General features: G+C 30.9%; 1 protein-coding gene across 1 annotated transcript; it reads right to left on the minus strand.

The window, feature by feature from the left end:
* Nucleotides 1–4,201: 4,201 nt before the first annotated feature.
* Nucleotides 4,202–5,854, minus strand: LOC107841115 (probable aspartic proteinase GIP2). Its single transcript, XM_016685121.2, has one exon. The coding sequence runs from the start codon at nt 5,783–5,785 to the stop codon at nt 4,424–4,426; it is 1,362 nt and encodes a 453-aa protein (XP_016540607.2). The 5' UTR covers nt 5,786–5,854; the 3' UTR covers nt 4,202–4,423.
* Nucleotides 5,855–14,578: the final 8,724 nt, after the last annotated feature.

Raw genomic sequence — 14,578 nt, forward strand, 5'->3', positions numbered from 1 at the left:
GAATGATGGACAGTTGTTGGTCGGTCCACTTGTTTGAGTGATATTGTTATATGTGTTAGGTGGACTTTACTTTCAATTAGGACACCACCCCTTGATGGTGTTTCCTTTCGCCAACTCCTTTGTAATTTTTTTTCAAGTCCCTCGTGATTATAACAAAGGATGTGTGGTTATATCTAAAGTGTGTACCTCCTTGGTATGTTGATGTTGTTTATTTTACTAACTCTAACCCTCATGTCATGAGGATATGGTGCTTGTTTGTCTTCTCTTTGTTCTTGCAAGGGTTGGATTCGAGGTCGAATCCTTTTCAAGAAGGAAAGGATGATACAAGTCAAATGGCCACCTTAATTTTTGAAGACATCATTGGAGGTCATCATTTAAGGGCTCAAGACTTGGTCACCCCGAGGTCACAAGAATATGGAAGGAAGACTCATTTTGAGCACAAGCAAAGCCGTGTGTGGAAGATTGCTTGGAGCATCGAAGACTTGAGGAATCACGATTTTGGACAACAGTTAATGGGTTATGATTTGGTCTTCATCATTAAGGGTATTTTGGTCACTTCATTGGGTCCAAATGCACTCCATGGCCACCCCACCCTTTAAGGGCATTGTTGTTATTTTTCCTTTCTTGTAATAGAATATAAATAGAATATTTTAGGTCTTTTCTCATTAGTTGTTCATTGATGTAAGACTTGAAACATGAAACACCTTTAGTTGTAGGGGTTGTAATAGCCACCACATTGAAATGAGGGCAAAAGTGTGGATATCACTTGTGTTGCAGTGTTGGATTAAGACGTTGGTGTTTAGAGGAGGTAAAGTTCCTCTTGTGTCAACATAGGAGTTAGGTTAACCGTTCTGTGTAGTGTTAAGGGTCCAAGATTTCCATATTCTTGGATTCTTAAGATTATACCAACCAAGGTCTAACTAACTATCCATTTTGTTTATGTTGTAATCGTTTATTTGTGTTCTTGTAATTCAAATCAGTGACTTGTTGTTCTTGTTACATTGTTGTTTTTCTTCATCTTGTTGTTGTTAACATAGTTTGTTGTTAGCTATTTTTAGGTGATAAACACATCAATACATTGTGTTTTTATTGTTGTTTGTTGAATCCGAGTGTGATCTTCAAAAGGGTCCTCGGATCTTTGATCTTGTGGACTGATTTTGTAGTGTGTTTCGTGTTGTCCTTGTAATTCTTGTATTATGTGTGGTTATTTCTTCTACAAATTTGGCAAGGATTTGACTTTGATGCCTTCTTCGTTTGATTTCCTTAGAAATTAGGACTACTGAATTGCCTTTGGTAGGGTGGTCTAGTACTCTCTGTCTTCTTCTCTAATGTCGTTGTCCTCGAGAACCGTTGCCATATCTATTTCCTTGAGACTTTTGGACAACAAATGCCATATTGGAATCAAGATTTGTTTATCTGCCTTGTTCATCTATTTCTTCCCTCATTTTGAATCCTCTAAGATTATGCACAAATTGATTGAATGTATGATAGGGTGGTTTCCCTAACATCACTGTGCGGAGAGTTTTCAACTTTCTTCCAAGGCCTCTAGCAAAGTTGATAACTTTTCTATCTTCATCCATAGGTTTGTTTATAACCATAAAACTATCACAAATTTCCTTGAATTCCTTTATATATTCATCAATTGTTTTTGTGCCTAACTTAACAAATTGAATTTGTTGCTTCAATTGAAATTCTTCGTATTTACTTGCTTGTAGGTAGGTGTCCTCAAGACAAGACCATATCTGCTTAGTTATTATTGTACATCTGATGATTAAAAATATCTTCTTAGTCATTGTCCCAATAAACCAACTCCTAATCAAAATGTCAGGTTCTTCCTATTCTGAAAATTTAGGGTTAGAGACAATATGTCCTTCTCGTTCACCACTGTCTTGGCTGATGCTTTCTCCTTGATTAAGTTTGCAACTTTCAATGTTTGTATCAGCTAGAGTATTTGAGTTCTCCAAACAAGATAGCTAATTGGTTTAACAAGATAGCTGAATGGTTTGAGTTTGATTGGACAAATAGTGATGAGTTGATGAAGAGGGGAGGGGGATAACCTGAGTATGATTTTTAATGTTTCGGTCATGATTTAAATATTCAGGATTATTATTCTCTATTTTAATTTAGCCAAAGCTCTGATACCATGAAAAAACTCAAAGAAAGATTAAAGTGTTAAGCACCTAGTATTATTGCTTGTGTGTCTTACATTCTGTACCAACCATCTTATGTCTAGTTGGCTAAAGAATCTCAATTCTATACAAATATTAATTACATAGACTTAAGGCCATATATAGACAAGTCTAAGTTAGGAGTTCTAAATCTGGGGTCTTTCATATTTTCATATTGAAACTCTGACTAATATGAATTCGTGTTGTATAAAGCTCATAATAACATTGGTATGTGGATTCGGACTTTAAAGAGCTCCAAAAAGAGAAAAAAAAACTCATTAGTAGAAAGTTAGAGACTGAAGTCAAGTTCATAATTGTGACATGTCTTTGAGAAATACGCTACTAACGGATCTAAAATTATGAAGATAATCGAGAAAAAAGAATCATGAGAAGAAACAGAAGTGAAGTCATATTATTTATCGACAAAGTATGTTTCTTCGTATTTTATTTGTAATAATAATTTATTTTGGAAATAATATATATCTTTTAATCCAACATCAGCATTCACAAAAATGCTCTGATCGAGAATCCTATTTCTAATGTCATCTTTATATACTTACTAGTGTTATGGTAATTGAAAATTCAGATTGGTTATTGGAAATATATTGTGGAAATAAATGAAGAGTCAATCAATTTTGCCAGAAGTTATTTTGAACTATCCAATTCTTATTTCTAGTCCTATCTTTATACCTTTAAAGACTCGTTTGATAAAGTGTATAAGATAATACTGAATATATTGTATTAGTAATACTGAGATTAGTAGTGCAGAGATTAGTAATACTGAGATTATTTTTATGCAGTGTTTGGTTTGATGCATTGAAAGCAATATGTATTATTATATTTTAAAAAGAATATTGTTTGTTTACAAAAATGCCCTCAATATATTATAACTTTGTATAATTTTTTTTGCAAAAATTTATTATTCTTTTTTTAAAATAAAAAAAAGTTAACAATATAACTAATTATTTACTTTAGAATTTTAAGATTTAATCATTCACTTACAAAAATTATTTTCTTATTATCTTTTCTTAGTTTGTTTATCATTTGCATGTTGTTCCCACTTTGTGTTGTTTTTAAGTTGGAGGGAGGTACGTATAACATTTGGATGAGACAATAACATCATTATTAAAATAAAATTGTATTCTATAGAGTGTTTAAACTAAGTAGAAAAATTATTTTTATTTATGAATTTCCTATTTACAAAATTAAAGCTTTTATGCAATTTGTTTTCGGATTTTGACCAATCAATATTTTTTTTGAGTTAATGGAGTAGTTTTTTTATAACTAAAATTATTTGGAGGGATATTATTATTTTGATAAATTGAAAAGAAGTAACTCATATTGAATAAATTGAAAAAGATTTAGAAAAAAATTAAAGAAATTTGAGGATATTTTTGTAAATAATAATAAAATTTGTAAACTAATTTATTTGAATAAATTTATTAGTAAAAATATAAAAAATAAATTAAGAAAAATAAAAAAATGGTTAAAAAAATGAGAGATATTCTTATCTTTACACATACTAATCCCATGGTATTAAAACCCATGTATTACTAATATCACCATATGTGATGTATTAGTAATACACCCTATAATACCATGTGGGGTGTATAACTAATACATGGTATTAGTAATACATTGATCCAAAATCCTACCAAACATAATATTAGTTAATACCACACTTAATACATGGACTATTTTTTCTAATACGATCTACCAAAGAACCCCTAAATGGCATTTTCTCCTCCTTCTGATTCAAATATCAACTCAGTTGCCGATAAAATTTTGGTTGGTGGGAAAATGATACTTTATGTTGGATCTTTAGTTCACTTTATTTTGTTCTTCTTTTCTGCAGTTCTTAGCTTTCTATTTTTATGTCATTAGCATGTCAACTGTGATACACACTATATGACACACTTTAGAATAGTTAAGATGCTCATATGGTCTATTTTAGAAGGTTCATATCAATGTACTACGCCCAATTAATCATATATCTCATACACCCCACTACATTTATTTTGACTCTTTCAAAATTAAAGAACGGTAACTTTCTCATATCCATAGAATCTGTGGTGATTGACTAGGCCATTATGGCCATCAGAAAATAAACCACCAAAAGAAAACACACAGTACATTTTTTCTTGACAACTCCATCCTCTCGAAAATAAAATAAAGTACTACTATTAGTTAAAATTATTCTTCTGAATCTGACATTCCCAACAGCGCCACTTATTTTTTTCAGAAATCAAAGACCATCAAGCTTTGGATTTAAAATTGAAGTTGGCACATGTCGTTTGACCAAATAAGAGTGAAGATGTAAAACCCAACCTTTTGTTTGCAATGTCAAATTGCAAAAGGTTTTCTTCAATTTGATGTGCCCCTATGATTATAGAAGTTGTTGGTTCAACTCCTCCGTCTACAAATCCAAGACAGAGCACCTCATTATTCACGGCCACCATAGAATTCGCACCCCAAATATTCCAAGATGTAGTAGTATTTTTGGTTCCCAACACTAGTTCAATGGGTGGAACACCAGGGCCAACACGAGTACTTCCCAAGCTCGTTCTATTATAGCACACTTTAAAAGGAGCCACGGGTTTCACCCTTGGAATCTTAGCAAGTGACTTAATAAATGCCATTGTTAAAGCACTGTAAATCGAAGTCTCTAATTTTGTGTACGGATCAACAGTACTGATTTTGGTTCCACCATTGCCATCTTTGGTGATGTTCAACAACGTGGTATTTATTGGCACAACATTACCATTTATTTTGATAGACGTCACTCCAATAAAATAATCCGTTGAAGGCTCACCTTGGAAATACGACCCTGCAGTACTAACAGGGTTTATGAGAAGTGGGGTGTAAACAAGTCTTTTTGAAACATCCATTCCAGGTAGAAAAATATAAGGACTATCACCAAAGAAGACAACACCACGAGAAGTTGGAGATGAAGTCAAGCAAATGGCGAATTTTCGAGGTACACGAAAAGCATTAGCCAATTGAGTAGGAAATCCTACATAACCATTCCCAAGTCCAAGAATCCCTTTAACATTCTTTGCTAGTTTCTCAAGAAGAAAACTAGGTGCACAGTCAAAAACTACTCCATTTGATGAGAAGAATTTACCAGGATTTGAGCCATCAGTGGATTGTATTGAAATGACATCTTGAGCAAGTTCACCACTAGTGCTAGTGCGAATAAAGGGGTTATAAGGACTATGTGAACAGGTGTTATTATTGCACCCTGGCGAAGGAGGAGCTAAACATGTTTCAACACATCCACCAGATAATGAACGTTTACAGGTCACGGAACCACAAGGGACAGGTTTATAGGTTGAGCTAACATAACCTTTTTCACAATCAACCCATAAAAATCGTTGACCAAGATCTATAGTAAGCTTTTCCGGGACAAGGGGTGTTCTTTGCGGGAGGGAAGTAAGGTATTGTTTAGTGGCTGCATCTTTGGTTACTGAAAGAAGAAAAGCTCGAGGTCTCGGAGGTGTTTTGGCTGTTGAAGATGAGAACAAAAGGACCAAAGAAAGAAAAAAGAATAGAAAATTTATTTTGGCAACCATTGTTCCGTTAATGATGTGGGTGAGCACAATTTGGAGATGTAGCATCTTTATTTATAGTGATGCAAAGCTTATTACTCCCTCCATTTAAAAAAGAATTGATATTGAATTTAAGAAAAGAATTGATATTGAATTTAAGAAGTAAAGAATATTTTTGATTTTTATGATATTAAATTAAAGATAAGTTGAATAGATCAAAATATGCTTTAATTTTATGATATTAAACATGTTAGGTATAAAATTATTTTAAAATGGATTAAAAAAAAATAATCATCGTTTTGTATTTCGTTTATTTTTAAAGTTGTTTGGCACACTGGTTTTTGGGGTCGGACTAACTTCAAAAGCTTATTAGTATTTCTTTTTATTTTTGAAGTAGTTTGGCACACTGATTTTAGGGTCAAACTAACTTCGTAAGATAGTGTTTCCTCCTAATGACGTATTTATTTATGGAAAAACTACAAAAAGTTGCGTATTTAAAATTTAAATTATAAAAAATAACAATACTTCATAAAATTATATTGTATATCAAATATAATATTTAAATATGGTCCCCCCATTTAATTAATGTCTTTGAGAAGTTAACATGTATAAGGTTCTTTTTTCATGTAGTTCACTTTCTTGTAACTGATTTTTACTTTACTTTATTATTTAAAATCACTTAGATTTCTCTTTCAATTTTATTCTTTTTCATAAATTACTCTTATTTAAATTAGTAAATTCATTTTTCAAATCAAACTCAATTATGAAAATTATTATCTTCATGATATTCAAAATTTTAAAATATCACTTTCTTATGTTCTAACTTTTTTTCTTTCTAGTTTTTCTTTATAGATTTATTTTTTATTTTAATTTTTTTTCTTTTCACTTTATTTTTCTCTTCTACTTTTTTTTTCTTTTTTCTTTTTTTTTCTTTTTTTTTCTTTTTTCATTTTTTTAATTATTTTTTTCTTTTTTCGTTTTCTTACTTTTCCTTTCTCATATTTTTTTTTTCGTTTTCTTCTTCTTTTTTTCTTTTTTCTTTTTTATTTTTACACTTCTAGTTTCTATTTCTCTTTTTTTTTTTCCCTTTTTCACTTCTTTTTTTTTCAGATTTTTTTTTTTCATTTTTGTCTTTTTCCTTTTTTTCTTTTTTTTTTTTTTTTTTTCATTTTCTTACTTTTCTATCTCTATCTTTTATTTTTAAAAGATAAATATCTATATCACATATACATATTCAATAAATATACAAAATAAATAGACATAAGATCTGCATATGTATTTACGGCAAAATATATATCTATATCTAAAAATGTATTTACAGAAATACATATCTTAATCACATGTATATATAAACATATAGGATATGTATCATCTATTTTTTAATTACCTATATGTATATGTATATAATTGTCCCTTTTTATAGAGATTTTGTGTTTTATATGTTTATATATACATATGAGTGAGATATGTATTTTTGTGAATACATATGCAGATACATATGTATATTTTGTACTGTAAATACATATCCAGATTTGTATAACTATGTATTTTGTATATTTTTTGAATATGTGCATGTGATATACGTATTTGTCTTTTCAAAATAAAAGTTAGTTACTCTATTAAAAAATACAGGAAAAAGAAAAAAAAAGTGAAAGAGAAAAAAAATGAGATTGAGCAGCTTGAAAAATCAATTTTGATCACTTTATTGTTCGATCAATTCAATTTACTGTTGCATTATCTTTTTTTTCAAAATTTATTTACAAAATATTCAAAAGTAATTTAACGAAATAAATTGTTAAATTGTACATCGTAACGAATAATTAATTTTGATCCCCCTAACGAAAAATCATTAATGATTTAAAAAATTTGAACGAAATAATAGTAATGGTTCAAAAAAAAATTGAAAGAAATAACAGTAATGGTTCAAAAAAAAAAATCAGATGAAATATTTTTGATCGATTTTAAACAACTGATGAAATTCATATAAGAAAACAATATTACAATTAAGTCTTCAAGAACGGTAATGATTTAATTTGAATTTTCGAAGATGTTGAACATAAGAAGTTTTAGTTGAATTTGATTTTAATTTTTTTGGGATGAAAATGATAACGTGAAACTGAAATTTGAATTTTGATTTCAGTTGGTAATAAATAACGAAAATCATGTTAATTAAGAGGTTTTAATGAAAAAGAGATCTCCATATTTAATTTATGACTAATTATACCATATTTAACTCAACTGATTTGAGTTAAATATGGACAGTAAAATAATTTGTATATGTATTTTTATAGCAACAATTTATTCAAATACAAAATACAAGTTGTTAGTTTAAGTAATTATGAAAGTATTGCTATAAAAGTCATAATTATGATCTTAGTATGCTATTTATGAATTTTACTCATTTATATGCCTTATCTTAAAATCTCTAACTAAAAATTTTCATATTGATTTATGATCGAAAAAATACTACTATTTTATTTGTGAAGGGGCAAGATGAAAGCATATAGCGTTTATTTGATTCTTTTTTAAGTAGGCGATTGGCCATTTGAATTTTTTTATTTCTTTTTCGAAAGATTATTTCAATCTAGTAAAAAAAAAGTGAAAATAATTATGTTTTATCATATGAATTATTTTATTTTGGTGAATTATTTTTAAAAAAGTGAAAAGAAATATTTCACTCCTATTTCTCTAATAAAATTTTAAAAATAATTTCAATTTATATTATGATCACATACAACACCAACTCTAATTCTAACTTTAACTCTACAAATATTATTTTTTTTACCAAACGGGACCTAAGATTACAAGCTGCCGTGTTAGAATGTAATGAATGATCAACCATGGCGGCTATGCTAGATATGGCTGCCAGATCATTTGGTCAGAAGGAAGAAAGGAATGGGGGAAGCAGATTCCATTCCATCAAAATGAGGGGGAAAATGGATTTGAAATGAGGGGAGAAATGGATTTGACTCATCGAAATTTTCTCAAGTTTCTAATTAGATTTGTAAGATCTATTGCGATACCTACGTGCCAAAGTCTAGATCAATTAATCTTCTTAATAACTAAAAGAAAAAAGTTAAACAGCCTAGAAGTTCTTGTACTTTTTTCGAATTATCATCTCATCTTTATATTTCCTAGACTCTGAACGTGTTTAAATTAAATATTTTAAGCCTTTTTGACGTGTTTAAAATATTTATTCTGAACACATTCAAGAATTTAGATAAAACCTCATGAAATACAGAAATCGAGATGTTAATTTGGTACAAATGGATTCAACGAGAAATGACTATAATAGTAGTATAAGTAGTATTTGATCGGACAAGCAGGACTTGATGACTTTTTTTTGTTTTGGTTTACCAAGGCATCCCCACAGTCGGCAGCCGTAAAACTAATCCTCCGTTCCTACTGTTAGCGCACTAAGTGATAGGAAACTGGCCACAGAATTTTTTTCATTCACCAGAGGTGGGAATCGAACCCCCAACCTCTTGCTTAAGGGGTGAGGTGCTGAACCACCACACCAACCCTTGTGGTTGATGGCTTCTTACTCTTTCTTGTTACGATCTACACGCTTAATAGTTTTTTTAAAAAGATAGAAATAATAATAACAATAAAAAGAGAAAAACGAATTGTCTACTTCTTTTTTTAAAAAAATTATTTGTTTAATTTTTTCTTTAAAAGTATTTCAATAAAAAAAATCAATTCAACCAATTTAAATTTTTATTAATTATATAAAATTTAATAAAATCTAGGTTATTTTTATTATTTAGAAGTACTCCTAAAGATTTGTTATTTGTAAATAAAAGACATTAAAAAAAAAATCACAAGGGTTGGTATAGTGGTTCAGCATGTCACCCCTTAAGCATGAGGTTGAGGGTTCGATCCCCACCTCTAGTGAATGGAGAAAATTATGTGGCCAGTTCCCTACCGCTTAGTGCGCTGACAGTGAAACGGATGATTAGTCTCACGCCTGCCGGCTGTGGGGATACCTTGGGAAACTAAAAAAAAAAAAAAAGACAATAAAAAGAGCTACACAAATAAATTAAATAATATATATATATATATATATATATATATATATATATATATATATATAATTGCATGTTTTAGCATTTTATGAAAGATAAATCAAAATTCACTATTGAAAGTTTTAATTGTGAAACTTGAAAGGAATAATTTTTTATTTTCAAGAAAGAAATGATATTTTAAACTGGAGTTGTATTTGAAAGCAGTAAGAGGGGGCGAATTACTCCTTTTCAAACAGATAGTCGACTTCCTTTTACAGACAGTCTCCTGCAAGATCATTCACAAAATTTTAACACTGTCAATCACCCCCTTCCCTTTTTGATGGATGACAATATTTAAATGAGTGATATAGTTAACTTTTCTTTTTAGAGTGCTCCCTCTATTTAGCTGCATAGTTGACTCCCCCTCAATTATTGCACAGTCGACTAGTAGTGTATTCTTCCCCTTTGACATCAATCAAAAAGGAAAAGAACAAAGGAGCAAAAATAAAAACAAGGATAATGCATGCATAAAAAAACAACGCATTCAGGGGCTTATTCCCCGATACAACCAAAACACAAAAGTCAAATCTCATAGTTCAGGGAGTAGGACGGGGATTTCCATAGCGCGAAAAGAAATATGCTAGTGTCTGAGTAGTAGCATCCTTTAGGTTCAAGAACTGACTGGTGATTACCGAAGAGATAGAGTCAGAAGTGGTATGAATTTCGACAGCTATCTTAGTGGCCACCTTTATTACCTGATCCAATCGTAGCATGAGACGTACAATATCTGTGCTTATTTTCTTGCTGATATTTTAATTTTGTCGAGTTAAAAGTGCGAGACAAGGAGGAGATCCTTGATGGAGTTCAATTTCAGATCAATCTCAGTTAGGCGAACAACAAAATCAAAAGAGGATGAGCTGGGAATAGGAGGGGGAGGAATTATACCTGGGAGAAGAAGAAGTGCAAGTTAAACCACCTTCTGACTTAGAGATCCAAATATCATCAATCAATACATACCCCATATTGGTAAAAGCTTTAGAGTTATAGCATTGTTTGATACAACTGGGGGAATAGATTCAGGAGGAATATTGCTAGCTACTAGAATATGAGAGATAATTAGTCCATAAGGGAGGCTAGTCGGGTTTAGACAGGCTTCTATCATATAATTTTGATGATGAAAGATGATATATTTATTTTATTCTGAGAGATGAGACAATATGTAAGCAGAGTATTTCACTGAGATAGAGTAGAGAGGGAATCAACACGGGTAAGAAGAGTAGTATCCATAATATGAGCAATGAAACAAATTTAAAATGATAAAAACTTTGGACTGAGAGCATAAGGTAAAGGTTCAAAGTTGTCGAGAGCGATGAATTTCATTGCTAGTTCAAAAGAGATATCAAAATCAGAAGGCCAAGAATTCTTGAAGGGGTTGGAAAAGCCAGAGCAGTTAATGTCGAACAGGGCATCAAACATGATACAATCAAGGTAAATATGCTTACCCATCACCAGGGTTTCAAGCTCACCAAAACACATGAAACGAAGATTGGCATAGAACAATATGAGAAGTGGTTCTTATGAAATCTTAGGAGTATTTGAAAAGATATTAGTCCATCCTTGAAATTCAAATAAGTATTTTATATGACAATGCAGGAATTTCAAAAAATCTAGATCTACAAGTCTACCATGAACCATAGAAAGTTCATTCAGAGAGTTAATTAAGGTTTCGGTTTTAGGTCTCCAAAAGTTGGTTTTGACATTAGGAGAACTATTAAAATTGAATTTTATCATTTTTTTGGAAATTTCAGAGACATCAGCAGCAACAGAGGTGCGCTTATTCAAAAAAAAAAAACAGGAATTAACCGAGGGAAAAGGGTTTTGGTTGGAGGCATCAAAGTCCAGCAAAATTGGTTAAACAACTTTGCCTTTTTCTTTACCATGAAAACTTTTTTTGGCTACAGGAGGGAGGAATTTTAGAATGCTTAGCCATGAGTAAAAAGAGATGGACAGAGAGCGGAAGATTTGAGAAAAATATATAGGACAAGGGAAGAGAAGTTGAAGAGGAGAGGTCGCCTAGGAAACTTATGCAATGCCATAAAGATACTTACCATATATCCAATCGATGTCAGATAGCAAAATAGGAGAAGTATTAAAAGGCATGTACATCAGTTATTTTATGTATTAATTAAAGATACTTTTACACTCCTTTGAAGATGGACGGAAATCAAACGAAAAGATTTGCACTACAATTAATAGCTTTAAAAATGCAGAAATGTTTTCTCCCCCCCCCCCCCCCCCCAAAAAAAAAACTGTATCTGATAAAATAAAGTGTTCTTAACATAAAACATATCAAAATTGCCATTTAAACAAGACCTGTTAAGAGAAGATGCTAAAAAAATAATGTGCAGGGATTTTTAAGAAAAAATTTACAAAAGAATTTCACATTATTTTATTAGGTATCATAATCACTAAGCAAGCGAAATTCAAATAAATTGAACATAACATAGGTCAATAAGGAATATAGATAGTCTCAGTGGAGGAGAGAATCACAGATGTGTTACTTACTGATCCTCGAAATGGGAGAATTTTCTATTAGTCAATGATGTCTTTTTCTTCACCTTTGACTCTGCATCTGAAGAGCTTTTCAATAACAATTGTTCAGAGTATTAAAATACATGAAATATGATTTCAAATAATTTTTTAATGATACGTCCAATTAGAAATATATACACACATTAACTAGTTTACCTAGTTGACTGGCTGTAGGGAAGAGATGAGAGCCACTCAAACTATGATATTTTCATCAATTGTCAAGCAATCGCATAATTAGTACTCATTGTATCAAATATTTTAATGACCTCTTAAGAGATTATTTTGATCAAGGGAGATCTTTTTAGCAAGCTGAAAATTTGTAATCCCAAGGAGAGTGTTAATTCTCCCATCGAGCTCATCTTTAATTTAATTTATGTTTCCTGGTTAGAAGTACTCCTAAAGAATTATTTTTTACAAATAGACGACAACAAAAAAGATCTAGACAACTAATTCAAGTATATACATATATATGATGAAAGATATTGAGTTATTTACTAATTTAGAACTCCCAAAATAAAATAAATAATAATTTTAACATAATATAAGTTATAAATTTAAGGAATTTTTACAAGTATAATTTCATGTTTTAGCATTTTATGAAAGAGAAATCAAAATTCACTATTAAATGTTTTAATTGTGAAATTTGAAAGAAATAATTTTTTATTTTTCAGAAAGAAATATTATTTGAAATTGAAGTTGTATTTAAAAGCAGTAAGAGGGAGGTGAATTACCCCTCTTCGAATAGACATACGACTTTTTTTTATAGATAGTCGACTACTGATTACAGTAATGAAGACTTCAAAAGTAAAGAGCTAAAAGTAAACGATACCAGAAAATTTATACTGGTTTGGAACTCTAACAGGTCTTTACTCCAGTCCGCTTGGGTGGTAAGGAATTCTACTAGTTCTTTATAAATAATATCAAAGTACAAGATTGAGTCAAGCTATTTCGCTTTGACTCACATGCTTTTCTTTTTGTTTCCACTTTATTTCAATGCCTCACAATTATGTGTCTCTCCTCTTTTTTTAATGACATAGTTAACCTTTAAAGAGAATACAATACTCGAGTAAAGTAGAGCAAAGAACTAGAGAAGGCTAAAATAGGTGTATATCTCTTCCTTTAAATTTCAATGCTTAAATAGTAGTGATTGGACTACTAGCTGTTGAAAGTTTTGAAGGCAACCCAAAGAATTTTTCTTCTTAGGAGATTGAATAAGAGATATTCAATTTTCAAGAATAAGAAAGGACTAAGAAAGAAAATCTAAACTAAAAAGGAAAAACTAACTAAGACATAATATACACAAGATGGAGATGCAGTATTTTCATGATTTAAGCACACCAATTAATGCAGTAGATCTTTTCTCCTTTCTTAGAAGACATGCTCTTTCTTAAATCTATTTTAGAGAGAGATATTTTTGTCCACCTCTTGATATACTTAGGACAAGACCAAGATGCTTTTCTTCCTTTTTAAGTACTTAGTGACTTTTGATATATCTGGACAAGACTCATGAATTATGCACAACAGCCTAACTCAATCTACAGAGGTATTTTTCCTTTTTGAGTCCAGAATAAGAGTTTGGACTTTTTGGAGATTCTCCTGTAAAACATTCATCAAAATTTTAACACTATCAATATCCCCCTTTTTGATGGATGAAAATATTGAAATGAGTGAGATAGTCGACTTTTCTTTTTAGAGTGCTCCCACTATTTAGTTTCATAGTTGACTCCCCCTCAATTATTGCACAGTCGACTAGTAATGTATTCTCCCCCTTTGACATCAATCAAAAAGGAAAAGAACAAAGGAGCAAAAATAAAAACAAGGATAATGCATGCATAAAAAAACAACGCATTCAGGGGCTTATTCCCCGATACAACCAAAACACAAAAGTCAAATCATATAGTTCAGGGAGTAGGAATGTGATTTTTATAGCGCGAAAAGAAATATGCTAGTGTCTGAGCAGTAGCATCCTTTAGGTTCAAGAACTGACTGGTGATTACCGGAGAGAGCAATTTAGAAGTGGTCTAAATTTTGGCAGCTCGTAGCCTGAGACATACAACATTTATTCTTATTTTTTTGCTGATATTTTAATTTTATCGAGTTGAAAGTGTTTGACAAGAAGGAGATCCTTAATGGAGTCCAATTTCAGATCAATCATAATAAGGAGAATAATGAAATCAGAAGAGGATGAGCTGAGAACGGGAGGGGGGAAGACTTAGACCTGGGAGAAGAAGGAGTGCCAGTTGAACCACCTTTAGACTTAGAGATC

The sequence above is a fragment of the Capsicum annuum genome, chromosome 1, assembly GCF_002878395.1.
Source record: "Capsicum annuum cultivar UCD-10X-F1 chromosome 1, UCD10Xv1.1, whole genome shotgun sequence".
In the NCBI taxonomy this organism is placed as follows: domain Eukaryota; kingdom Viridiplantae; phylum Streptophyta; class Magnoliopsida; order Solanales; family Solanaceae; genus Capsicum; species Capsicum annuum.

Excerpts from the sequence above, each read along its gene's own strand:
- LOC107841115 (XM_016685121.2), bottom strand. The coding sequence starts at position 5,785 with ATGCTACATCTCCAAATTGTGCTCACCCACATCATTAACGGAACAATG.